Source organism: Idiotropiscis lumnitzeri, chromosome 17 (assembly GCF_059441095.1).
Source record: "Idiotropiscis lumnitzeri isolate Australia: NSW breed Sydney's pygmy pipehorse chromosome 17, RoL_Ilum_1.0, whole genome shotgun sequence".
Lineage (NCBI taxonomy): Eukaryota > Metazoa > Chordata > Actinopteri > Syngnathiformes > Syngnathidae > Idiotropiscis > Idiotropiscis lumnitzeri.
This window is the reverse complement of record NC_142407.1, coordinates 9,621,847-9,649,260: the sequence shown is the minus strand read 5'-3', so window position 1 is coordinate 9,649,260 and position 27,414 is coordinate 9,621,847. Positions and strand designations below refer to the sequence as shown.

The window sequence follows — 27,414 nt, the reverse complement described above, 5'->3', positions numbered from 1 at the left end:
AAAGCGCACATTTATTGCAGAATTGTGACAGTGCGTGTGACGTCATTGATTCACGCCCCTGTGCGATTGAGCGTGGCGGCACGGGTTGTTTTTGGCAAATTTTCTGTTTAGAATTATATTGAAACTTATGTAATGTAGTAGTCAAGTAAAAACCCGAACTCAGCCTTCCCATTGATGGGAGATAAGGCTCCATTATTTGACACTATTTGAGGCTCCTGCGTTCAGCGGCGCATGCGGAGAAGGTCTTGAAGTACGGCAGCTCAACTAGAACAAAATGCTTAGTCATTTTAAAACAACAATGTCAAATTTACTTGGGGAATTGAAAGATACGTATTATATATGATCATCCTTTTGATATGTTGAAATGGTCATAAGCAGGGATGTCCACATGAATTTTGGTGCCAACTGCTTACCATTTTTGGACGTTATAAGCAATGAAAGTACAATGATTTCAAATGGAGTTGGTAATCGGTTCCTTTTATTACTCCCTGAAACATGGCAAGAGCGGTGGTGGCCATATTCCGTTTTTGAAGTCATCACTTATTTCCTACAATTTCCCGATCAAAAAATAAACTGAGCTTGTTGGTGAGAAATGGGCCATCTTGGATCGTGTCCTCCTTTTAAAAAAAATCCCATGGCTGGAAAACCGTGGCGGGTCGTGCATTTCACACGTGGGCCTTCAGTGAAGTCTTACTTACACACTAGTAAGTCTTGAAAGGTCCGTCTTGGAAATGGCCTTGCAAGTATATCTGCGATCAAATCCACACTTTTACCTCCTTTGGCCATTGTGGGTTAAAAGAGCAAAAATATATTTATATTTTCGAATGGTCGTCAGGAAATACGCCATAGCGGCGCCCAGTCCTAAGTGAGTATTGAATCACAGAACGGATTCACTCCTTAAAAGTAAGGCCTGCGAGAAGGCTCTGTAACCAACTTGTGATCTGATTGGCTAACGCAACAGTCCATTAACTCTAATATCTCATTGACGCACAAAGAACAGACATCCGAAATCTCCGCACTGTCGATTCTGAAGGCGTACCATGAAATCTGCGAGGCAACAAAGCTAGCTGAATTCTAATTGGATAAAAACTCACCTAAAATATAACAATGGGATAGATCTAATATGACATGAACGTGAATAATTATTTTCAACAAATTAATCGCAAAACTTTGCATAATTAATCATAATTAATCGTGTTTTTCAATGACAATATTTTATGATGCTTGGGACCGATATTTACTTGAGTAAAATCTTGGAATGAATGTGGAAAAAATATAAACGTATTTCTACTCAGACTGTTCTAATAGCCTGTAAAATATAGGAAAATCAGTTGAACGATACACCAAAGACGTACAACTGATATGGTATTTGGCTTGCAAAGAGTGCAAATTATTTTGGATTTCTCCAATGAGCAGTCAGGCATTTTTTTTAAAGTAAAACAAAAAGTCCGTCTTTGCAACATTAACTCTCCTTTAAGTTGGACTGCAAAGTGTGCAGAGGTCAGCTGCTACAGGAAGTAATCACAAATGAGTCAACTGAGTTAATTATTTTTAGTGTGTTATAAAATTTAAATAAGTCTCTATAGTCAATAGTTTAGCTTTGACAGCCCTAATATATATGTAATTAATAAACTTTTATCATAAATATGATCATGATTTCACGATTCTGTTCATTTATTGTGTATGTTGAGGCAGTTGTAATTTAGTGATTCGAGTCATATGATTTGTCTAGAACGTAACACCTTAACATTGGTTTGTTCCGTTTTGTCGCATTTGCCGGTAGAGAATGTTCTCGAAATTGCTTACTATTGTTTAAAGCCACGCGGTTATCACGTTAGTTTGCGAAACACATACGTCACATAGGAAACGGTCACTTTCGGTGTCGCGTCAAAAGACTGGCCATTGGCTGTACGTTGGATACGCATTTGCTACGTTGCATGTGATTGGACGCTTTGGCTGCAATAAATAACGGACAGTTTTGCTGTACTTCCCTTTCCTGCTTCACCACCAAGGACAAGCCATCCTAAGCCCGGGCCTCCCCTACGACCCCCTCGCCTTATTCAGGAACTCGCTGCTTTGGTTAGTCAAACGTCGTTTTGTTTGTTCTTTTTAAAAAAAATATTTGTGGTGGGCGGAAAATGTGTGCTTGAAAAGACACTAAATACCGTATTATTAATTTGCAGACTTCTCTCTAAACCGTAATGTGTCATGAATGACGCTTACACATTGACATTACACAAGGTCCGTCAAAATTATTTCAAAGAGTTGTTTTCTCGTTTGTGCGTCAACAAACGGTGTTCGCCTCGGCTTTAGCTAATGACTTGAGATTAATGGATGGATGGACGGGTGGGGGCGGAGGAGGATCCGACATGTTGGCGAGCGCTCTCCCCTCGAGGCAAGCTAACGGTTCACTTGCATCCTGCTGTTCCGTTGAGACAAAGACTGCGAACCGCTAAAGCTCGTCGAGTTCAAGAATGTGATGAATAATTAGAAATATTTTCAAGGTAGATGTATGGTTGAGTTTTATTTTTTTTAAATCAGTGCACATTCACCGTCGACTTGTAGAACATTAGCGAGCGCGGTGGTCACCATTTTGTTCTACACGATGTTTGGAACCGCCGCCGAATGGCTTAAAAAATGGTCACTTGACGAGCCGCATTGAGGATCTCACGTTTCTTTTTTTCACTTAGTTTGTTTTTTTTCCGGCTTGCCCAGAATTCTTTCAGTGGGGGAAAAATAACTGCTGCCGAATTTCTCATTTGCTTAAAGAAGTCACGCAACAAAGATCAGTACCTCTTACGAGTTTAACAATGGTTCTTTTACATGATTGGTCAGGTTTAAGCATTTGTTTGTGTGTGTCTATATAATTTTAAATTTCTGCCAGCAGTTAAATATTTTAATTCTGTTTTATTTACTTGAAAAATAACTTGCACATTTTTGCAAAGCCAAATACCGTACCATATTAACTGTACTGGGCTCCTGGGTCATATTCAAGGATCAAAGAAAATTGTTAGAACAGTCTTTGAATTAAAATATATTTAATAATTGGTCATTTTGCATTAATTCCAATATAGTAAGTAAATACCTGTTACAAGCCACACAAATGTACATGCAAAATGGGATTAATCACAATTATGATATTTATATAATTGTATATACATATTTAAGTTGCCTGCTTGCAAAGTAGCGTTTGGGTCAGAAAAAAAGTTTGCCACCCACTCTTTTTGCATCACTACTAGGGCTGAACAAGTTTTAGAAACAAATGTATTATGGTGTTTCTGGCATTTACTGCAATTTCTATTTTATTTGTGAGACAAGAACCCTTTAAAAAGATGACACAACTTTGGCCTTCTTGAAATTGCGTTGTCTAAGATTATGTTTTTGGTCCCCAAACAATAAATCGTTCAACCCTTATCACTGTCAATTAAAATATTCTCTTGAAGCTGAACTTTATTTCCATTTTTTTCCCCAGAGAAAAAGCAAACATGTCTAAAGGACCAGCTGTTGGTATTGATTTGGGGACCACCTACTCCTGTGTTGGTGTATTCCAGCATGGAAAAGTTGAAATCATTGCCAATGACCAAGGCAACAGGACAACACCTAGTTATGTGGCCTTCACAGACTCCGAGAGGCTGATAGGCGATGCAGCCAAGAATCAGGTTGCAATGAACCCCACCAATACAGTCTTTGGTAAGTAACATATACTGTGTCCTTGCACTTTCCCCTGAATGTTTTATACAGTCTTTTGTAGAGTAGGGTGATAACGGAGGGGGAAAAAAACCTCTTTCATGAGAAGTTATTTTTTCAGAATTTGGGCTATATGGCTGAAAAGTATGCATTTCAAAATGTTTTTTTATTTTTTTTTTTGAGCCCGATCTAAAAGATCGAATTTAGTTAATTTCGTTGTCCATTTGTATTTATTTTTTTATGTTAATGGAGTTTTTGTGAGACATCCCATTAATGTGAGCATTTAATAAAAAAAAAATATGGCAAATATGGCCCTTTTTTTTAAATTATTAATCCGTTTTGTTTCTACAGATGCCAAGCGACTAATTGGTCGCAGGTTTGACGACTCAGTCGTGCAGTCCGATATGAAACACTGGCCATTTATTGTGGTTGATGACAACACTCGCCCCAAGGTTCAAGTTGAGTACAAGGGAGAGACAAAGTCTTTCTACCCTGAGGAGATCTCCTCAATGGTGCTGACTAAGATGAAGGAGATTGCTGAAGCTTATCTTGGAAAAGTAAGTTTATAATGAGGTGCACATGTGTACGTGTGTAAACTTGATTATAAATGGACTAATTTTTGTTTTGTTTGCAGTCAGTCAACAATGCTGTAATTACAGTACCCGCCTACTTCAACGATTCCCAGCGTCAGGCCACAAAGGATGCAGGAACAATCTCTGGTCTCAATGTTTTGCGTATCATTAATGAACCAACTGCAGCTGCTATCGCCTATGGCTTGGACAAAAAAGTAAGTTACAAATTTACAATGTTATATTACTACTGTCTTGGTGTTCTAACAGACTAAATCATAAAATGTTAAAATTTCAGGTTGGTGCCGAGAGGAATGTGCTAATCTTTGATCTTGGCGGCGGCACCTTTGACGTGTCAATTTTGACTATTGAAGATGGAATCTTTGAGGTTAAGTCCACCGCTGGCGATACCCATCTTGGTGGAGAAGATTTTGACAACCGCATGGTCAACCACTTCATTGCGGAGTTCAAGCGCAAGTACAAGAAGGACATCAGTGACAACAAGCGCGCCGTGCGTCGTCTGCGCACAGCATGCGAGAGGGCAAAGCGCACCTTGTCTTCCAGCACGCAGGCAAGCATCGAAATTGACTCCCTGTATGAGGGAGTCGATTTCTACACCTCCATCACCAGAGCTCGCTTTGAAGAACTCAACGCTGACCTCTTCCGTGGCACCTTGGACCCAGTGGAGAAGTCACTGCGTGATGCCAAGATGGACAAGGGGCTAATTCATGACATTGTCTTGGTTGGTGGCTCCACTCGCATCCCTAAGATCCAAAAGCTGCTGCAAGATTTCTTTAATGGCAAAGAGCTGAACAAGAGCATCAACCCAGATGAAGCCGTTGCCTACGGGGCTGGTAAGTGTCTTAACCCAGACAGCCTCACGGAACCCATTTTCCGACCTTCAGAAATCCTGCATTTCACTCTTGGTGAAGTCTGCTAAGCATTTTTGAATGTCATTTTTGGGAAGTTTTGTTCCATGGCTGCTTTTATCTTCCAGCTGTCCAGGCTGCTATCCTGTCTGGTGACAAGTCAGAGAATGTCCAGGACCTGCTACTTCTGGATGTTACGCCTTTGTCCCTGGGTATTGAAACAGCGGGTGGTGTCATGACTGTCTTGATCAAGCGTAACACCACCATTCCAACAAAGCAGACTCAGACATTCACCACTTACTCTGATAACCAGCCTGGTGTGCTCATTCAGGTCAGTGTATACAATTCTTTTACAATTTGTGTATAAAATGTATTCCCTTTTTATGGCATTTCTAATGTTATTAAAACTAGCATGTATCCCTCAGTGTGACAATTCTTTCTCGCACAGAGCAGGAGAAGCTAGTTATGCTCAAATTTCCCCATTGTGGGACTAATTAAGGACATCTTATCTTATATATATTTTTAAATCAGACGCTCTACAATGATCATATTTACACTTCAGGGTTATATTGTAATAAATATAAATAATGTGAAGGGGTCCAGCTGATCTTGGGAGAAATCTTAGGCCAGACCCCACAGCCATTGGCAATATTTCACCAGAGGTTGAAAGACCAAAAGCTAGAAATACATTTACAGGTCCGGCACCCTTTTCTATGTACTTTTCAAGCGGTAAATGAAACAATCAACATTGGCAAATGCGCAAACTGCATTAAATAACCGCATGTCAACCTAGAATTAGAACATTAAATGTGCATAATGTTTAATTTGGCTGGGCTAAGAATATTCTCCACTTGCGTAGTTTAAATGTTAAATGCTGCTTCCAACAGGTATATGAAGGTGAGCGTGCCATGACCAAGGACAATAACTTGCTGGGCAAGTTTGAGTTGACCGGCATTCCTCCAGCACCTCGTGGAGTTCCCCAGATTGAAGTGACGTTTGATATTGATGCAAACGGCATCATGAACGTCTCTGCAGCTGACAAGAGCACTGGCAAGGAGAACAAGATCACCATCACCAATGACAAGGGTATAGTATTAATTTCAAGATATTTGATCATCAGAAATCTGAATTGTAAACACAGGGTTGAATAACTTAATTTTGGTAATTTTAGGACGTCTCAGTAAAGACGATATTGAGCGAATGGTCCGGGAAGCTGAGAAGTACAAAGAGGAGGATGATGTTCAACGTGACAAGGTGTCTGCTAAGAATGGCTTGGAATCTTATGCGTTCAACATGAAATCAACAGTGGAGGACGAAAAGCTTTCAGGCAAAATTAGCGACGATGACAAGAAAAACATCTTGGACAAATGCAATGAGGTCATCAGCTGGCTTGACAAGAACCAGGTATGTGATAAAACTTTAATGGTAGAAGTTCTTTTTTTTTTTTTTTTTTTTTTTTTTTTTTGACGGGACCAGTTATGGGATAACAGTTTTTAATGTTTTTATTTTCCCGTTAGACTGCTGAGAGGGATGAATACGAACACCAGCAGAAGGAACTGGAGAAAGTGTGCAACCCTATCATCACAAAGCTGTACCAGAGTGCCGGAGGCATGCCAGGTGGTATGCCAGAAGGCATGCCTGGTGGATTCCCTGGTGCTGGTGGGGCTGCTCCTGGTGGTGGATCCTCTGGCCCAACCATAGAGGAAGTTGACTAAGCATGAATAACTCACAAGCTAACTAGTCCTGCATCTAAGAAGGTAGCCCTCTTGTAGCACTTCGATAATGCTAAAGAGTGTCATTATATTGTGAAGAGGAAAAAAATGGGGTTCAGGTTTTTTTTTTCCATTTGCAACTGGATTGACTAGTTGAAAGGGACACGTTCTGCTGATGGTTGAAGTACATTGAGAATGTTGTAATTTCTTTGACAATAAAACCTGTTAGTCCCTTTTTTTCCCCATCAAAACCTGTCTTCTTGGTTATTTTTTTGAAACCTGCAAAAGTTTTTCTTTTCAGGTGCTGTCCACACATTGATTTGTCACGTGCTGATTTTAAAATGTGTGATGATCAGGATCACAAATGCGCCAACTGAGTGTGCTAATTTTTACTGTTGCCACAAATATAATATAAATGAAAAGGCTATTGTAAAATGAAAATATTCCCACTACAACCAACACAAACCTTAAGTACTGTATGAGGTGTTATGCCACTTCTCCATTTCATTTATTTCCAAGGACACTGAGACTGGAGGCGTTTTACAAACAAATTGTAACTATCTGATTTGGTGCTGACTGGTGACAGCTGAGATGTGTACTGATGTAAAGATGTTTGCATTCACTAAGGGCCCTGCCAGTTTGATGCACGTGCCACCCACAAAGGAAGGAGTAGGTCCACTCCACTCATTCAGAATGTGTATTTTCACAAAGTGTCGGACCCTGGCTTCGTGGTCTAATTTGCCGCTGTAGATTCCCTCCATTGTTTGCTTTTTAACACGTTTTGGACTCGTGCAAAAATGCGACCATTTCACATCCTTTACAGCAGGGGTCTTCAATCCTGTTCCTCGAGGGCCGGTGTCCTGCCTGTTTTCCACCTCTCCCTGGTGGAACACACCTGAGCGATCGTTATCTAGCTTCTGCAGACCTTGCTGATTATCTGATCATTTGAATCAGCTGTGTTGCAGCAGGGAGAGATGGAAAACCTGCAGGACACCGGCCCTCGAGGAACAGGATTGAGGACCCCTGCTTTACAGTATACCTCCGCTAACACCTTGTTTAGCCTCCAAACAGGTGAACAGTGACGCGTGGCACGAGCCCTATAAGGCAGTATGTCATAGTATCGCATATAATTGTGAGTATAAATGTTTTATTGATTTAATTTCAAATGATACTATTACTTGGCAATAAAATCCATGAAGTTGCACCGCTTTACTCATCTTTTCACTTATTGTATTTTTTTCACAAATATAACTGACAATGTACAATGGTGCTTGATTCAAGTAATGTGTTATTAAATCCCCGACTTTAAGATTACCTACCCGTCTGGTGTCATAAGTATGTGTCTGATGTTTCTAACGAAGCAATTCGTGTCGAAACCAGTAAAGAATTAGACGATATGATCAATTTATTGGATTCTCATTGGGACTCCCGGTTCAAGATGGCTGACATGTCCGCACGTCGCCAACCAGCCAATGCTGTATCTAGTTGTTGTATACGAGTTCTATGGAGAGCATATTGAAAGCCTAGTGTACGCGTCGTTGTCTCTATGGTTACGGTGTCACGGTTCTTGCCGTTTTCCGTATAATTTACTTACGTCATTAAGGTCAACAATCCAGCACGACACTGTAGCTAATACGAAGCATTACGTCCGGAGTCGTTTGGTCTCGACAAAATATCTTGTTTAAATGTGGGCGATTATTGTGTCTTCGCTCTGAACTGGCTCCTCGACAACATTGGGCGGCTTGCGGGTAGCCAGGTAAGTTTCCGAAATACTACAAGTACACTTTCACATTTGGCTTATAGTCGTCCGAAGCACTAGTTTATCCACAAGAAATCAAGTGAAGTCCACATTGTTTTAGTATGTCGTCTGCTTCGGCACTCTTTTTAGATGACGGTTGTAAATGAAGTTTTCCAAGACGGCAGTTCTTGATCTTGTTATCCTTGTGTAGGCCTTTAAATCGTTTTTTTTCCCAATTTGATTTATATTTGGTTCATAATGTCTGTTTCTACGTTTTTACATTTCACCTTCTTGTGCTCTCAATTATTTTACGCTGATTTTGCTGTTTGATTGTACAATGTCTTTATGTGTTCTGAACAGATACCTTTAAATAAAATGCATTCTTCTTCTTCTACTACTTATTACTAGTATTAATGATAACAATAATAATATCACCAACAGTATACATACAATAGTCATGATGATGATGATGATTGTCATTGTATTGTGTTCATTTTGTAATCTGAATCTTTTTCTTTGAAGGGCTTGCCAGCTCTTTTGGGGGCAGACATTGGCCTGCAACCTAATTATGGATAACAGAATCAGCTCTGGTCCTCCTAATCAGAAAACAGCTGTTCTGACCGATCAGTGCAAATCTCTTGAGACGGACCAAGAGAGTTTGGCCCAGGAGAGAGACTGGAAAGAGCAGCTAAGAATGCACATCGGTGATTCCATACTACCTCAAGGAAAGATGAATGACAGTTTGAAGGAAGCAAAATGGAAAGTTGAAGATGCATCCAATAATCTACATGAAGAGGACATGGTTTCTGATAGCATTGAAGTGGCAGCACATTCGCACGGGACGAGGGAACCTGGAAGAGATACTCACAAAAGGTATTATTTTAGAGCTTGAGGAAAAAGTGTTTTTCCCAAATACCGTATTTGCTAATTGCTATAAGTGACTTCATAACACTGTTCAGCACAAGGTCTAAATGCGCATCGGTGGAGTTTTCATTCGTTTGAAACTTTTGCAGCTTTGTGCAGTCAGAAATGTTGTAGGCATGAACACATACTTACTTCCAAGACAAGGAAGCAAGCATTCCCTTTTAAACACTGCAGGTGAGCTGTGAAGGATGTTTGTAAGGAACTCCAAGATCTCCGCTTGCAATGATGAAAAGTTGCCTTGAAAACCAAGACGTTTTGGGGTATTTTTATGATTTTAATCCAAAACGACATGCTAACTTCATTATCAGTATGTGTTCACAAGAAAGGTGAACTAGTTCAACATCTAAAAATGAGAACGCCGTCCAAGCATATTAATGAACTTCCACAGAATATTCCATTTCATATTAGAATGTATGACATTCGTTTTTAAACTTGTCTTGTAAAAAATATCTTCAAAACTTACCAAAAGCCCTACTCTGCTTGAGGCCCTATTACACCATTCCATTTTTTTTGACATGACATAAATAGTAACTCACTGTAACTTGAATGTTCTGGAAATAGTACTCAAAAAGTAGTAACGCGTTACTTGCGCGTTACTGGCGTAACTGGTTAAACGTGTATCAGACGAGGCCGCACAACAATATTCTTTCACTCGCCAAGTGGCCAGTAGATGGCAGTAAAGACTTTCGTATCAGTGCTGAGAACATTTTGTTGAATTTATGAATGTGACCTTATTTGATAAGACATTGGAAATAGAGTACATATTTGCAACCACAGATATATTTTAATTAAATTTAATGACAAAAATTCAATAATCCTAACAATATAGTTTGTGAAGGCAAAACCTAAAACGAATCCCCGTCACTTCGAATAACATTAATCCCGTAAGTCATTCAGTTAAGATAAATTACTATTTGACAGGTAATATCGCTAGAAATGTAAACACTACAGGAGAGCATCAGTAACATTGAAACTTTGAATATTTAGACATCACATGGATAATTTAAGATGATTCACCACTCAACCGTGAAATGGTGTTTGAGTGGCGCTTGGCCTAATTCATCAACGAGGACAATCAAAGCTTTCATTCGAGAGTCTTGTTTTGTTTTTTTGGTCAATCAAAATACGCGGTCTCTCCTGGGTCAATAATGATTATTGTTACTGTAAAGGAGACCTCGCTTTTGAGGGAAAGGTGATAGTCGTCTTCGACTGTATATTTGTCTGTTTCAGAATCTGAATGATAGTAAATTACAAAAATGGGAATTTACTCTCTGCTGTCATGAACCTGTGGTAAATGTTCATCTGTGACATAAATATATTGTTTCAGAGGAAAATGACCCTTGGTACATTTCCACAAAGGTTTCAGTCTAATAGAGCCGAGGTAGAGGACACCGTCCTATTCCCATCATGTTCTTTTAGTCCTTTTTTACCGGCTCCTCAAAGCAGATAAGCCTTTTCACACAATACCACTGCATACTTTACAAACACAATGCCTATTCCTCATTCAAGTGAACAAATCCTATCTAAGCAGCTCCATTCATCTCTGTGCGCTATATATCTTTCACCTATTTACTCAATTTTGGAAGATAGTGTTTGAGTCCATGTAACTATTTCCTTTCATTGTCACCGTTTTCCCGCTTGCTTTTGTATCCGGGCTTCTGGACTCGTGATAAAATTCTGTATTTTTTTTTTCCCCCATCACACGCCTGCTGCATGTTTTAATGCATTTTCCAACTTGTTTGAGTTCGACTCATTAGAGAGATCTCTCTTACCTGTTCAGTCTCATTGAAAGGAAGCGTTCTACACCTTTGAACCCACCCCCCCAAACGCACACACAAACACAGACACACATATTTATCATGATGTCTGTGGGGAATAAGATTCTTTTCAGTCCACCAAGTAAGCACAAAGAGCTACAATTTATTTTCATAACATGTTTTCTCGGCCATTGAGCATTTAATACCGCAATTTTGTAGCCCGCTCATGATCTGAAAAATGGCATTTGTGAACTATTCCTCTGATAGTACTGCTAAAGTTCGCTTTTATTTGTCAGCCTGAAGGTGAAAAGACAAAAAGGAGAACTCTATGATTGAAATCCCCGTTAGCATGTCGTCCTAGCTTGACGTCATCTCTGTTATAAAGATGTAATGAGTGTGCCTTCCTTTGATATACATACTATACAAGATTTTTGGAATTTATCACACTGAAAACAATCTTTATTTGTTGAACTCCCTGAATTCAGGATTGGTCATCACATTTAATGCATTTTTTTTAGGCTTTGACTTTCTGCTGATAAAATTTGAGGCAAAAACTCACAATGTTATGAGACATTACATATTGTGTTTCTCTAGAAAGTACAGGCTTACCGATGAAAGTAGTCGAAAAGAGTTACCGTCCCAGGGTAAAATACGGTGAGAAATTTGGACTAGTGATGGGAAAATGAAGCTTCAAACGCGCTTCGTGAACCAGTTGTTGTATTTTTGAGTCCTGTAGATGGCACTGTTGGTTTAAATAACGGGTTTAAAAAATGGCAAGTCGGTGTGCTTTCAGGCCAATGTTGAACAGAGAGTGCCATCTACTGGTGTCCAAAAATACTACAACTGGTTCATGAAGCAGGTTTGAAGCTTCATTACCTATCACTAGTGGAAAGTGGGCGTGATCTGTGATCATCCTGGCCAACTTTACGTCATCCACCCATTGAGGTCCGAAGTCTGGTCTTCCCTCCCGAAGCTGCTGGCCCCAGACAAGCAGAAGAAAATGGATGGATGGGTAGTTACTGTGACAGTTGAAATATTATTGAGAGTGCACTCAAAAGAACCTTTACATTAGGTTACTGAGCAAAAACAAAAAACAACTTTTACCTAATCTTCATTCCCGTTAAGGCAAAAAAAAAAAAGAGCAAGCTAATACCCTCTAGTGAAGTATCCAGATGCAAGTGTTTGGCTTTATGTACTAAGTGGCTTCTTCTGTTTTCCTTTTCACCTTATAGCAAACTGGATGCCATTGATGCCTGCTCAGAATTGTGCTGTTACCCAAGTTGGAACACGAGCAAAACGGGAGACGTCATCCCTGGGAGTTTAAGTTGCTCTGACGTGGAATTTCGCCATTTTTGTAGTCCAACGTCGGGTCAGCCGCTGAAGCCATTCATAAGAGGATACAGATACATAGCTGACACCAGATCAATGACTCCTAATATTTCTGGCAGTGAGTGTAATCAACCATACCACCTCCACCGCCAAGATGACCAGGTTAACTCAATAACAACCCACTATCACAACAATGGGTTGCTTCATCACTCGCCAAAATCCAACTTATCTCGTCGTGAGTGCAACACCCACGCGCAGTCCAAAGACCCGCCAAAGAATAGCTGTGCCGATGTGGATAAAAGTATGGAAAGATCTCTTCAGATGACAGAGCACACGGAGGCCAATCATGCTCTGTACTTGAAAGATCAAACCCACAACCAGGAGGAACTGCAACACATACCTGCAAAATCATTTCAAAACTCGCTTACAACAGAGCGTTCTCAGACTCTTGGGAGGAAAAAACAACATACACACAAAGAAGACCTTGTGGAAAGGAACAAAATAACACTTGGCCGCATTACAGCTGGTAATGGATCCTATGTGAATATGCATGCAGTTCAGCAGAAGAAGCCTCACACTGTTAAAAAGGTATGTGGGGGTAAAATGAAAAAAATTAACTAGGATAACATTTAAAAGGGAAAGTAAGTGCAATTAAACAAATCACCACTAGGGGCTGCACTAGCACTTAAAAGCACAAAACTATGAATGTCAAATTCAAGGTTTCAAAAGTAGTCTTTGCATTTCAGGAATGGCTTTTATATTATGTATAATTATCGTTTAACACTTTTTTTCTTTAATACTTTCTTAAGGGAATCATATTCGCCTTTAAAAACTACAATAACCCTGTAAAGCGTGAAAGCATAAACCTCCACTCTTTTTATTTGACTTTTAGCTTGTCCGAGTGCGAGCTCACTTACATTTGTTTGCACTATATATAATTTTATGTATTTATTTTATTTTAATTTTTCTCCAGGTCTTCGACTAGCAGTTGGCCAAGTTTTCATCATTTATCTAGCTATACACCAAATGTTAGTGTATTTTCTAAACCCATATGATTATTCTGGTCACGTTTAATTTGATGCTGTTTGAATGCAACTTTGCTATCCAAAGCACTAGTGGCATCTTTCTACGATGCCCGTATCAGCCGACCCTTTTCTCATTTATTTGGATCATTGCTATCTAAATAGTTTTTATGGCCCTGTCAGTCAACAACCAAATGCATGTCCTATGACGCTTGCCTTAACCCCCCCCCTTGGAAAATTAATTTGCAGGGTTTCATTTTTCTTTTTTTCCACCATATAAAAGAGCCATACATATCCGGCTTGCTATGTAGTGCTTATTATGACTTGATCTGTACAACCAGAACATCAGAGACATGCCTCCCAATAGGCTCTCAGACATCCATGCACCTGGCACAGTGGCATAATTGGTCTGGATAGCAGGCATTCACCATTTGTTGGGCCACAGGACTGTTTTTCTGGCTATAATACCCTCAACCTTGTCCACCCATCTGAGCCCCAGTCCTCTACAATGTCTCATATCATCACCATTTACATAGTCAAGAGCCGTTAGCTTTGTGTAGTGGTAAACAGAGCTGGAGGCTTTCCCTCTCTTGAAGCCTCTGGTTTTGTCAATATCACTCTGAATTTGCTCATTAGTTTTCAATTGCCAGACATGTTTTACTTAATAATTGTTGTCATTCAATTATTTCACTCAAGAGATTAAATTCTCAAAAAAAATCTTTATTATTATTATTATTATTATTTTTTTTAAAATGGGGAGGGGGGGGCGCCTATTATGTGTCTGCCCCCCCCCCCCCCCCCAGAAAGTAGGTGGTTGCACCCCTGTATATACAGCAGTCGGTTAGACCAAGTAAAACCTTCAAATCCTAATTTTGGGGTTGGGGGTCACATCAGCTTTTCAGATGGTGTACTAAAACGTGTTGACCTCTTTGGCATTTATCATAAGGAAAACTGTTCTTGGTTGTTTTCTAAGCTAATATATATATATATATATATATATATATATATATATATATATATATATATATATATATATATTGAAATTCATTCAGATAACCAACAAAATGACAACACAAGCCATTTTTTTACCATGCCATACGATACCACATTACCAAAGGAAATTACACACGATTAAATGTACACCAGTTTCTAATGCGGCTATTGCTTGCACCATCAAAGTGGTACTTTGGCAGAAGCAATGAGTAGGTTCGCTGGGACTAGTATTCTTTCATAGTAATAGAAGTAGCAGATCAATCTTCTGCTATTGCACCTTGTCCTCTTGCAGGCCGTCACTTCAAAGCCAAGGTAACATAATGTACAATCTTTTAATAGCTTTAGACCAAAGCTTTGGGAATGCCTCTGCCCCTGCCTCAGTCTAAACACCCAATCAAGATTACCTAGGCTGTCTACAATAGCAGCTAAATGCAATTCAAGACCACATCCTCTTTGAAGTCATCATTGCAAAAAAGATGTTTCTCGAGTACAGGAGGTAATACAGCCGGGTGCAATTGGCAGACTTTGTTGTGACATTGCCTCATAGAGAAGCAATTACTGGTCTCCCAATTTAGAAGAAAAGATATTACACAGGTTACCATCCTCCAAACGCAATTTGGGCAAGATTATTGGCTCCATTTGATTGGCCGTTTCGTAATGTGTGTCAAAAGGCAACTCGTGTTTTTGCATGTTTGCATATACTGGGTATTCTGCTGAACGTAACTAAACCTATCACTGATTTTGCAGATACGCACTGATTTCAACTTGCATCAAAACATTGGCTATTTCAAGTTTATTCCTCTTGAGTCAGATTTGATCTGTCGGCATCAGATTTAATCTAGAGGTCGAAGGTTCAAGTAGGTATGTCTTTGAGTTGATGTTTGCCTGCCTACTGACCCAAGGCCTTTGAGCAAGACACTGAACCACACACCATCCTAACACTTGGGACAATGACAGAGAAAGATATTTTCTGTTTCCGTTTTCGATTTTCCGTGCTCAACTTTGTTAATTCAAATTGCTCTATTTTTCTACTTTTGTGAAGCAGTATGAAACTACTCATAAGGTAGCCACTTCTGAGTGTCCAAAAGAGAGTTCAGATCCAGAACAAAGTTTAACCCAACAATTGAAGGTATGTACTTTACGTTATCCCGTAGTTTATAAACAGCCTTTGTACTTTTTTTTCCTCCCCGCTCGATAGTGATGGGAAAATGAAGCTTCAAATGTGCTTCATGAATCAGTTGTTGTATTTTTGTGTCCTGTAGATGGCACTGTTGGTTTAAATAAAGGGTTTAAAAATGGCAAGTCAGCCCAATGTTGAACAGAGAGCGCCATCTACTGGAGTCCAAAAATACTACAACTACTTCATGAAGCAGATTTGAAGTTTCATTTACCCATCACTAGTGCTGGGACAGCCTTTATTTGTGCTTCAAATGTTAAACCAACTCTAACCCCAGGTCACCCATATTACCGAAGGGAGTCAACAACAAGGAAATATGGAACGCTCCTTCAGGAGCATGGAGAAAAGCCCTGAATCGCAAAGGTGATTTACTGTCATCTTTTTTATAAAAAAAAAAAATAAAATAAAAAATCCTTCATATTAGACCGTGTAAAATTATATCATGTAATCGTGGATTCACTAGCAACTATTCACTGTTCAACAAAGGCCAAATAAATCCTTAATTGCGAATCAATTTGAGTTTCATGAGTGAGTAGCATTTGAAAGTCGCAATTATTATACGCTGCATTTGGTAAAAGAACGTTCTAACCAGCAACATTTATTTGATTATTTTGTCGATCTATTTAATTCAGTAAGGATTGTATTAAGTTAGACAATACAGCTAAATAACGCTTCTCAAATTGTTGTTATAGATTACATCTATGGAATAAACCGATAGCAAAAAAGCCTAGAATATCCATTGCGACTAAATTCAATGGGTCAGGAAAAGAACAAGGACGAATAGCAACAACCTCTGGTGCTACTTTGAAAACCAGACCATAATTACTATGCGCCGTATTGTCGTACCATTCCCCATTTATCAAGCAATAATTCTGTGTTTCAGCACAACTGCAATAAAATGCTACTTATCCATCAAGGAGTGCGAACAGAAGTGGTGTTCGAACCAAGATTGCATTAAGCAAAGTCTCGAAAACGTCCCCACAATGCCTTCATGTACTTCAGACGACACCGGAATCTATACAAAGCTGCCACCTATTATGCCAAAGCAGTGCTTTGGACAGAGTGTGAAGACAATCACTCCCCACAATGGAAACAGCTCTGCGGATTTCTCGGCACAGATGGAAGATAAGAAAAAGACAAGAACTTATTACAAGGTTGGTTGAGCTACATAATTTTCTGTATTCTTTCTTTTTAATGTTATTCATTTATTGTTCAAACGGTCATTTATATGCGCTTTATTTTTACTTTATGCACAGCACTTTATATGCAGCTGTGGTTGCGCTCTATAAATAAAGTTGCGTTGCATTGGATACCCTATTAGACCATTCATCATTCCAGTTGACAATATACGTACATAACAGTAAAATGCACTAATCAGCTGGTTTATTGGTGCAACAGATACAAGTGACGTGGCATCCCATTCTAATCCCTACATACATGGGAGGTTATGCTCCTTTGAAGTCATAAGTAATCCCCTCAACCCTCAACACGGGGGCTGCTTAATCCAGCAGAAGGGTTTTAGTTACTAAGGGCACAAGCATCAGGTTAATTGTCTAGCTCCTCTAAGATACACTTAATTGCACTAAGATGGCCAGAGAACTGCTGGCTCTGTAAAGCCAATTGAAGATGTGTTAGATGATAAAGTGATTATACAGCAATAAGACTCTGGAAGGTACAAGGTCACGAAAGATGCACGTGCATTTGGTGAGTCGGCTGTAGTTTATTTTGTCTTTAGTATGTAAGGTGATAGAAAATCTCAACTATATTTATAAAGCACTTTAAGACAACCACCGCTGTATGTAAAGTGCTGTACATGGCGCAAAAGTAAGTCACACAACAACAAACAATAAAATTAATTAATAAGGACAGTAAACAGCCAAAAAATAAAAATTTTGTTTTAAGACAATTTTTAAAGATGGAAAGTGAGGCGCAAAAGGTCTACGAGTACCAGTTAAGAGGCAAGCAGCATTTTGGACCAACTGGAAAAGCTTGATGGAGGAATGGCTGACTCCAAAATAAAGTGCATTACAGAAATAGTAACACAGTAATAACAAACTTTGTCAAGAGTAACAGTAGTTATAAATGTTGCCGGTGTTTGATGAAGAACAGAAAAGCTGATAAGAGAATCCCTTTTCTTCCTCACGATCAAACTAAATGCAACTGGATTGGATTTCACAATAGCGCCCAGTGATGAATTATTTTCACAACGCTCTCCTGCGTATTCGCAGACATACACCCTGAAAGAATATAAGGAGTTGAAGCTGGATGTGAAGCTACAAGGTCTAGGTCCTGACTACACAGCATTTAAGAAGCAAGTGAGTATCATCCAGTACGCTACAATTTAGTGGTTATCTTAGGATGCTCAAAACTAGTCTGTATAGCAAACAAGTAGAGTTCAAAACAAACTCTACTTAATTTTAATTATTGTGAATGCTACGAGTGATGGGAAAATGAAGCCTCAAATTTGCTTCATGAACCAGTTGCATTTTTTTTTTCTAGGTTATAGTTTCAAAATGATTGACAAATCATTGCATTCTGTTCTGGTTTACATTTTACAAATTCATTGGAATTAGAGCTTGTGCATTGAGTGATTTATATGCACTGGCCCTGTTTTCAGTTCATCATTTAAAGGCTCACTTGCTACTCCACTGATAAAATTACATTTACAAAGCAAATGAGAGTACCCATTAGAAGTTAAGTGCTCTTTGGCTTCAATATATCTTTTCTTAATCCCCTGTTGTAAAAAGTGAGCATGTTTGGCTAATTTACTCCAAATTGAGGCCTGCGTCTCTCCAGGGCCAAGCCTATTAGCGAATGATATATATAATTGTTTATAGGCCCAGTGAATAGCTTGCTGGGTTTGGTTTTGTCGGCTAGTGTGGAGAGGCTCCTCTTTATAATCTGCATGTGAATCTGTGGCTTTCTTTTTTTCCACATTCTATTTGTTCCCATTCTTTGACTATTGCCAGGCTGAGAAGATGACCCAACAGAAGCTGTATTCAAATGCGGTCCGTGAGAGGAACAAAAACATGAGTAAGATACCCTTTCTGTTGGCCAAGGACCCAGTAGGCAAAGACAGGAAAGTTCCCAGGATTAAGGTGTGTCTTGATATTTGTGCGTCCCTCTTTGCTTTTGTGACTGTGCAAGAGTGAAAGTGAAGAGTGATGAGCAAAATGAAGAAAGCACATGAGATTAGATTACAAAATGGCCGTGCTAACAATATTTTGACACTACTACGGGTTACTAATATACAACTATAGTTTAATTACTGTTACTAATATTGGTAAGTGTTTTGTATGTAGAATTTCCAACAGTATATATTTTCTAAGATTTTCATTTTGCAAATTGTATCTCTTGATTTTTTAAAAATTTATTTATGGTAAATGTTACTACATGGAAGGTGGGTAAATGAAGCTTCAAATCTGCTTCATGAAGCAGTTGTAGTATTTTTGGCCTCCAGTAGATGGCGCTCTATGTTCAATATTGGGCTGAAAGCACACTGACTTGCCATTTTTTAAACCCTTTATTTAAACCAACAGGACTCAAAAATACAACAACTGGTTCATTAAGCGCATCTGAAGCTTCATTTTCCCATCACTACTACATACTCTCTCTCGCTCCCTCTCACAGGCTTTGGAGTATGCTAAGACCATAGCTAAGCCTCCCCGTCAGACTCCTCAATCCAAATCAAGTAAAAAGCAACAACGGTCGGGAGATTCCATCGGACTTACTCCTTGTTTAGAGGACTGGAACATTTCCCAGCAAGCCACAGTTGATCTTCTTATGAAACGTCATCAAGAAGAAAAGGAGGCCCTCTTCAAAAAGGTGCATGTTATTTGAAGAAATCCAAAAATAAATTTAGTCCAAGATTGGCTTGATCGATAAACACGAGGGGATGTTTTTAAGTAAGAAGCCATGGTCCACAGAAAGGTTCTAAAGAATCAGGGGTGTTCAAAGCCATAAACTCGTTCACTACCATTGACGGCTAAAGACGTCAAAGATCCTTTTTTTTTTTAATTCCAAGCTTAATGACAACTTCTATTATTTTATTTATTTTTGCTATTTTTTTTTTTGCAGGGTCAGAATTTGTGAATTCTGACTGACAGAGGTTAGGTTTTCATTTCTTTGCTTTCATTTAGATCTGCTCCGACTGATGTGGACCACCTACTCAGAGGCACCACTATGAAGATTTCTTTATTGGCCAATCTGCACGGCTTTTGAGGAGGAGCCACCTCTCCGTAAGCATCTTCCTGCAGTGTTTTTTCTTGTTTAATGGACTTTGACATTATTCGAACTAACATTGTATAGCACTATATTGTCTTAAATGTCGCCCACTACTGGTCATGGGCGGTACTGGGAGCTGTTGCATAGCTCTGTGCCCTCCGACCGCAATGATTATTGTGTTCCACATAGTTTATTTCACCATGCTGTGTGTGTGAGTGTAGGTGTGTGTCCTATGTGCTGTTGCGGTGTGTGAGACGTACATCTTTGAGTTCAGGTTTTCAAATGCAAGCGAATTTGCAGGTGCTCTCACCCACTCACGCCACGATTCAGACAGATACTCTTGCCACAGTGTGCTTATAATGTGTCGTTTTAAATGTTTAAATGAAAGAAAATGTTGAAAAGAAATATTTTCAAGAGAAATTAATGTATGTTGTGTCTTGATTAAAACAGTAGTATTGCTGGTAAGAGCTGTGAAGTCGCTTTTCAAAGGCCGATTATTTGCTGTAAAAGACTCTGCACCCTTTGCCTTTATAAGGTGACACCCTGCCAAATTTGCCGTTCCAGTTGATCACTTTTTAACAAACCAGGCTTACACAAATTACGTTTCAGCGCACAATGGCCGCCCCAAGTCGCAAACTAGTCTGTTTCAGCACAGGACAACAACTTTCCACGGCCCACCAACTTCCACCGGTTTTCTCACATTCCTCTGATGAATATGTTAAAATTTATTAAATGCAAAGAATTGCTTTTGTGTGTCTGCTACTCACTTTCCTGGCATTCTCTTCCTAACAGGAGAAGTAAAGGACCAAAACAGTGAAAAAAGCAACTTCAAACCACCTAGATTGGCTAAAACGGTAAAACACATTTCAAAGTTGATTTAGGTGAGGTATATTATACACGGGATTTTATGGTAAGTCACTAGTTGAGTTTTAACATTACGATCAATCTTGAAAAATTGCTTATTAGGGTAACTGTTTCAGATCGGTGATGGCTTTTTCCAAAAGTTGGATGTGGGGTGCATTTTTACATACTTTTCTTCTTTCTTGTGTCAACAAGCAACAAAACAGCACTGTCAGGTGGTTCAATACATTTTAGAAAGCCAACATATACCTAAAGCAAGTGTAGGTTGCAAATGGATTTATGGCGCTCGTGTTTTATAATGCCTGATATTGTGACAGTATTACACTTTGAGGTTCACCTGATCTGGTGCCACTCCTACTTGTCCATAAAGGAGTGTCCCAAAAAGCCGCCCCCCTTCATGGGAAACACTCCAACACAGCTCATTTTACTAATTGTGCTCTCCCATCATTTTCAAAGCTCTATTTACCTCTGAAATATTTTAATTAGATTACCGTCTCTATTTAACCCATCGTGGACTCTTTGAAGCTCAGTGTTTTTAGTATTAAATCCTCAGATGCCTGATAGGAAACAAATGACACAACCCTTTTAATTTAATGAGAAATGTTGCCTATCCAGACTCAGTCTCTGCATCTTTTTCAGTTCCACCTACTCGTTTTCCCCCCATTGAAAGCCAGTTAATTGAAGGAGTCTTTCACTGCTATACATGAAGGGCTTCAAATTAGCATCCCTTTCTCCCCATTGGGGAAGATGATGCAGACGTGGATGCTTTGATGTGAGAAGGACGCTTCAGTAGGCGGCAGGCTTGGAGAAAATGAGCTGATGGCTCTGCTATTAGGCCCAAATGCAGATGCAGCCATGTGTTGCAAAACGCTTAATCTTTTAATTGATCACCTTCTGCACGGCCTATTCTTGTATTTCCCCCTGCTGTCTGATAATCTGAAACACATTAGGGCATGGCATGGGCTGTTTTTTTTTTTTTTTTTTTCAAAAGGCAGGACTACAAATTCAATACAAAAGACACAAAAGGCAGAACTACAAATCCAATACAAAAGACAGAAGTGTGTGTGTTATTTGCAAATATCAATTAAGGGAAGATGCAGCTCAATTAGGGTGCTGAAATTATTCAATTATGTCATAAAACGGGATTGATCATTATGTGTTGCTCCATCACGTAATTTGATTATTTCAGACGAAATAATTGCTAACAAATCAGCTTTTTCTGTCAATATATCAACATGAAGAAAAAAAACTAAATTAGATGTTACATCACGAAAGAGCCTGAGTAAAAAAAGAAACAAAAAAGAAAAACACACCAGTCAATAAGGACTCTTAATTTCATAACTCCGAGATTGGAAGGATGTAGGTAGGAACTTTCTTGCTTACCTTTGTAGGTGTGGTAAATACTTTATTGATACTTATTCCATAGATGCATATTTCTTGTTACATTTTTAACAATGTGGACGTTTTGAATTACATCTTGAAGTCAGGTCTAAGCGATAAGCAAGAAGCAAAACTTTTCTTTCCTTTTCTTTTTTTTTTTTTTTTTTACTGCGAGTCCATGACGTGGAATTTCTGAAAATGACATTTTATTTTAAAGACGGGGAAACCCCCAAAGCAAACGAAGAGTCGTCAGAATTTTATTTGACCCAACGAGTTTCGAGAATCAGCACTTCCCTTCTCACAGCACACCAATCAAACACTCGTAAGAGATTCCCACTTCCTCCAGAGCTCAGCTGGCGGAAATTATGGCCTGCGTTTTTCTTGACACTTGCCATTTTCTTATTTCTTATTTTGAATGTATTTGCCACTTGTTTGAAAACACAACACACAACGCGGCCCACGATGTTATTTGAAATAATATCCACATCTTCAGCCCCGAAATAACTTTTTTTTTTTTCAGTTAAAACGGATGGAAATTATAGATGACTTTATAAAATGAGCATGGGACTACATTATTGTGCCCTGTTGTAAATAACAACTGGTGCTTCATATGGCAAAGAAAAGAATGACTTCTTCTTAAAAGTAGACAAATGGACTCGAATTAACGGAACACAAAATGGATTTCTGATACAGTATAGCGCATGCATAATGAATTTACAGAGAATGAACAGTAATTTAAATGCCAGTATATTTTAGGGCAGAAGTCTAGCAATGAAGAAACAAAATAATAATTTAAAAAAAAATACAAACTTGATTCAAACAGCAACTATGACGAAAAAGAGTCGGTGTTTAAAAAAAAAACAAAAAACGGCCACTAATCCGCCGGTTAAAAGAAAAGATACAATAAATGTAAACAATGTAACGGAATTAGATCTGCAACAGAAAGGTTGTTATAGATGCCATAATATATATTTCGAATTTATTTGCAGGGATGAAACGAAATTGTAAAACATTTTTAGCAGGTTTATGAATGATCATCACGTACAGGACTATCATTTTTCAACGGTAAATATTTGTAATGATAATAATATAAAGTCAGCGTTATTTACACAAGTATACAATTTTCTGCGGAGAAAGCAGCCATGCAGCCTACTATAGGAGATGATCCGGCGAGCAAATATCATCCTCGATGTCCACATCGTCGTCGCTTTCTTCCAACAAATATGTGTCCCGCTCCAGCGGACGTTTCAGTTCCTTGCCGGTTTTCTCCGTCAATTCGCTCTCGCTCGAGTTCTCCGCGGTTCTCTCCAACTGCCCGGGTGTCTTGTGCTCATCTTGGGCTTTTCTCAGCTGCTTCTTGTGCTTCATCCGCCGGTTCTGAAACCACGTCTTCACCTGAGGAGAATGCAAGAATGCATTGTATCAACGGAAAAGTCATTTCTATATTTTTTAGACCGTAACACGCACTAATGAGTGTCTGAACGGATAAATTAAATATTTTTTTGCAGTTCACAATGAATGAAATACTTGCAAATAAATCGCCATTACACGCAACTTTTTAATGTCTTTTAATCAGTCATTTTGGCGAGTGACCTTTTGGAACCATTTCTACAGAAAATTGAATATTGTAGTTTTATTGAAGTATTAAACATGAATATAAAACTAAAAAACAGAACTGCTTATAGTTGATCACAATGCAGTCAAATCGCACGTGTTGAATCTTTTTCAGAACGCTCTTACTTAATTCAAAAATTAACTTGTTTATTAATTTATCATGTGTTCTTGAATACCGAAGCGACCCAACACAACTCAGTTGAATTTGTTCACATTTTCGGTTTGCTGCCAACAAACTTCCAGAACGCTTTACAGCTCCAACGCGCCTTTTTATTTCTGCACGTGCGTATAAAATCGTAATACCTGTGTTTCGGAAAGGCTAAGCGCAGTAGCGAGCTCCACTCTCTCCGGTGTGGACAAGTACCGTTGGATTTCAAACCTCTTCTCCAGACCAGATAGTTGCGAGTCGGAGAAAACCGTCCGGGCCTTCCTGCGTCTGCAGTGCTTCCCGGGTAAGTCTGCGTGGTGTTGAAACAAGGCCGGCATCTGCATGCCTGGAATGGAGATCAAACTGCGATTATCTGTCGGAATTACAATTACACATGCCATTATAATTGATTTTTTAATATTTTTGCACATCCCATTTCACAGAGGGAAATACATTGTGATTAGAAGTCTCAACTGAAAAATACATCGGTGATGGTGAAAGTGAAATCACAAACAATGGTTAATATTAAAATACTGCCTTTACAATTTATGCTTATCGGTGATTTGCTTACCTGATTTTTTTGGAGGAGCAAAATATCAGAAGTGACCAATTGGATGTTCATACACGAGTGTCAATCAATCAGTAGGTATCGATTCGTTATTAAAGACACAATTTGGGAATACAGTTGTTTGTATGCGTTTTATCTGGTTGCGTAATTTGCCTTCAATGACAACTCCTTTTGTTCCATGAATTATATTGCTTTTGTGATTTAAAAAAATAATATTGCGCTGTGGGAGAAATTAACTTTTCAACCTGCATTTTTGTTAAGGAATTTCAACCCATCTCAACTATAAAATATAACAAGCTACCAACCAAAATGTATACATAATATCATAATTCGGCTCAAGTAAATTTTAAGTTTAGAAAATATGAACTCTCCATCATTTTTAAAACGTGTGTATCTATTCCAGAGATTTTGCTTTATGGCCACTTAGGTGTTTTCTACTTACCAGATGTAAAGAAGTACTGATGATGTTCTGGTTTGTGGAGCGGGTGGTGTGGATGTGGGGCCAAAACTGGCGTTGGCATCAATGGGTATCCATACTCCAGAAGTGGCATCCGAGAGGCCACGGGGCTACAGAAAGGCGATTGAATAACTTCTCTGAGCGGCTTCGGTTTGTGCAATAAAATGTCTTCTATAAAAAACGACGTCGACCTCTGCGTGGGACCCGCTGATGGGTAATTCATGCTCATGACTAAAGTTGTTCAAAGTAAGCCGTTACTTAAACACGCATTGGCGCCTGCCTCTTCTTAGTCGTCTCTCGGTTTTTAAAATGCAGCCCCGACGTGTTGTCAGCAAGCATGTCCTATATATCATAGGAAGGAGAGATTGTCATCAAGTTCTAATTCAGACAGAAGTGTGAAAATTGATTTACCCATCAGCCAATTAGAGTACAGATGGGCGGGAGAGAAGTGACGGACGCGGTCTGAGCTCCGATTGGATGAAATTGTGCACTTGGCGAAACGGCGATAATGCAGAAAAGCAGCGTGTGTGGAACATATCGTCATTCGGGTGGAAACAAATACTTAAAGCAGTGCTTATTTGGTTGCCAGGCGACGATGTGTTTTCATGCACAAGCTTTTACCTCTTGGTGGTTTTAATTTCTGGAAATCTGTGGTGATTTGTTCAACGTCAACAGTTATTTTTACATAAAGAATTGCATTTAAATAAAACGATAAAGAAACGTCCATTTCTTTCCTCACTCTAGCCACTTTTTTGGACTTGCAAAAATGGGAACGCAAGCTTCGATTTTTCATATTTCATTTCTCCTCCCTTATACAGCATCTGACATATTTGTGAGTCAAATTTTTGTTCGACCTGTTGATTTTTTTTTTCCACATCTGCGATGTTTGAGTTGGTCATCTTTGTTGAAAAACTTTAAATTGCACTTGGACTCTAAGAATCCGCGGTGGTTTGAAAAACAAGCCCAAAACGTTCAGCAGTCTTATTTTCATTCCAGTTTTTTCAATCGGATCTCACGGGAATAATAGGTTCCAACAAGTTTGACTTGCAATTCGATCCAAATGGACTGTAATTGTCGGTATTAAAATCTATGAGAGGACATGTGCCGTGCCCATTTACGAACCAAAGCTGTTTGCTATAATTTGTTGATATGGTGTTGTCGTCACATTTCTAATCACGACAGTTAATGCCAAAGTGCCTTAATGCAGGCAGAATCATCCTGCAATGCTATATTAGGCAATTAGGAAGATATTAGAGCGGAAACTGTAATCCTGAATGTACCGGGCGAGCAGGATTTCAATTTGATCAGTTGGACAGAGAACCAAATTAATTATACGGAATCAGCCGGCTTGATTGTTTCGAGTCACGTGTTTTCATAAGTACACGCCTGCAGCTCTAACATATTTTGCCGTGATTAAAACAACATTTTAGATCTATGGATTGAAACAAGACGCCACTATAGTAACCTGCCCATGAATGTGCCTATAAATACATATTAAACCATGATGGGACTAATTGAAATAAAAAGTAATTTCATTTCATTGGAAAAGAAAATGGCAATTCTGACGAGCAAAGTATAGTATGAAATGTCAGTAAACATACTCAAATGGAACGGAATCACAACCTCTCCTGCGCTCACTGTGCGTCAATTGAGCACACCGGGATAACTAGTTGCTTTTAGAGCGGAAATTGGAAAATAAATAAATCAGATGGTCGTCAAATCGCCGTCAGGATTCATTCTTCGGACAGTTAAGCGGCTTTGGGGCAATTTCATTAGGTACAAATTGGAGTCGAAAGAGTGCGTGTTACGTTTGGTTAACAGCATAATAGGCTTTGGAAATTGTATTTTGTAAATTCACTTGCTGCGCCGAAAGTAGTCTATACGTTTCCATCGATGAAGGTTTTTTTTTTTTATCTTTTTCATACGAGCCATTCTTATTAAGCATTTTAAAAATGTGTTTGTTTAGGTTAAAGTCATATTTATTAAAAAGAAACCCCAAAAAGTACAACCCGCAATGGCGGTCTCAGTTCTGGATGATACGAGATCTACATAAAAACGTAAAAAAAAAAAGAAAAAAAAGAAAAAAGAACTGCTAATTTTCAGTCATTGGATTTAATTATTACTTTGGCATATGTCACATTAACAAATTCTTAAATGTTCAAACTTGGCACCTCACTCCAATAGGCAACAGGTGAATTTAATCAGAACATTATTCATATCATGGAAATGCTATAAAAAGAAAGAAAGAAAGAAAAAGGGAAATCCTAGTAAAAAGAAAGGAACAGTTTAAGAAATAAAGAAACAAACACACCAATAGAAATAAAAAGAAAGAAATTACAGTGCCAAAGTTTCCCAAAAGTTAAGGATTATAAAATACAGTATCAG

At 38.8% G+C, this 27,414-nt stretch overlaps 3 protein-coding genes across 8 annotated transcripts; 2 read left to right on the top strand and 1 right to left on the bottom strand.

The window, feature by feature from the left end:
• The first annotated feature begins 1,913 nt into the window (after positions 1-1,913).
• On the top strand, positions 1,914-7,088 carry hspa8 (heat shock protein 8). Its single transcript, XM_088278999.1, has 9 exons — positions 1,914-2,079; positions 3,473-3,690; positions 4,039-4,244; positions 4,322-4,474; positions 4,555-5,110; positions 5,254-5,456; positions 6,013-6,211; positions 6,297-6,529; positions 6,643-7,088. Exons 2-9 carry the CDS (start codon positions 3,486-3,488, stop codon positions 6,838-6,840), a joined length of 1,953 nt encoding a protein of 650 aa, XP_088135125.1. The 5' UTR covers positions 1,914-2,079; positions 3,473-3,485; the 3' UTR covers positions 6,841-7,088.
• A 156-nt stretch (positions 7,089-7,244) lies between these two features.
• jhy (junctional cadherin complex regulator) lies at positions 7,245-20,747 on the top strand. Of its 6 annotated transcripts, none has more exons than XM_088279002.1 (10): positions 7,245-7,908; positions 9,098-9,448; positions 12,489-13,173; positions 15,643-15,729; positions 16,055-16,140; positions 16,661-16,931; positions 18,006-18,092; positions 18,747-18,875; positions 19,408-19,602; positions 19,917-20,747. In XM_088279002.1, the coding sequence occupies exons 2-10, from the start codon at positions 9,144-9,146 to the stop codon at positions 19,929-19,931; spliced, it is 1,860 nt and encodes a 619-aa protein (XP_088135128.1). In that variant the 5' UTR covers positions 7,245-7,908; positions 9,098-9,143; the 3' UTR covers positions 19,932-20,747. The 6 variants fall into 6 exon arrangements, with proteins under 6 accessions (XP_088135128.1, XP_088135127.1, XP_088135131.1 ...); XM_088279001.1 differs by having other exon boundaries at positions 7,245-7,969; XM_088279004.1 differs by lacking the exon at positions 7,245-7,908 and adding an exon at positions 8,307-8,593 and having other exon boundaries at positions 15,646-15,729.
• Positions 20,748-22,722: 1,975 nt separating this feature from the next.
• Positions 22,723-25,394, bottom strand: bsx (brain specific homeobox). Its single transcript, XM_088280093.1, has 3 exons — positions 25,015-25,394; positions 24,160-24,350; positions 22,723-23,637 (listed from the first exon to the last, which is right to left on the bottom strand). The coding sequence occupies exons 1-3, from the start codon at positions 25,256-25,258 to the stop codon at positions 23,395-23,397; spliced, it is 678 nt and encodes a 225-aa protein (XP_088136219.1). The 5' UTR covers positions 25,259-25,394; the 3' UTR covers positions 22,723-23,394.
• Between the last annotated feature and the right edge of the window lie 2,020 nt (positions 25,395-27,414).

What these genes read in the sequence shown, in the direction of transcription:
- hspa8 (XM_088278999.1), top strand. Translation starts at nt 3,486, where the DNA reads ATGTCTAAAGGACCAGCTGTTGGTATTGATTTGGGGACCACCTACTCC. An exon ending in CCTATGGCTTGGACAAAAAA is followed by an intron (nt 4,475 to 4,554) that starts GTAAGTTACAAA and finishes TTAAAATTTCAG; the next exon opens with GTTGGTGCCGAGAGGAATGT. An exon ending in AGCCTGGTGTGCTCATTCAG is followed by an intron (nt 5,457 to 6,012) that starts GTCAGTGTATAC and finishes TGCTTCCAACAG; the next exon opens with GTATATGAAGGTGAGCGTGC.
- bsx (XM_088280093.1), bottom strand. Translation starts at nt 25,258, where the DNA reads ATGAGCATGAATTACCCATCAGCGGGTCCCACGCAGAGGTCGACGTCG. An exon ending in TCAGTACTTCTTTACATCTG is followed by an intron (nt 24,351 to 25,014) that starts GTAAGTAGAAAA and finishes TCTCCATTCCAG; the next exon opens with GCATGCAGATGCCGGCCTTG. An exon ending in TTAGCCTTTCCGAAACACAG is followed by an intron (nt 23,638 to 24,159) that starts GTATTACGATTT and finishes CATTCTCCTCAG; the next exon opens with GTGAAGACGTGGTTTCAGAA.
- jhy (XM_088279002.1), top strand. Translation starts at nt 9,144, where the DNA reads ATGGATAACAGAATCAGCTCTGGTCCTCCTAATCAGAAAACAGCTGTT. An exon ending in GTTTAACCCAACAATTGAAG is followed by an intron (nt 15,730 to 16,054) that starts GTATGTACTTTA and finishes CTCTAACCCCAG; the next exon opens with GTCACCCATATTACCGAAGG. An exon ending in AAAAGCCCTGAATCGCAAAG is followed by an intron (nt 16,141 to 16,660) that starts GTGATTTACTGT and finishes TCTGTGTTTCAG; the next exon opens with CACAACTGCAATAAAATGCT.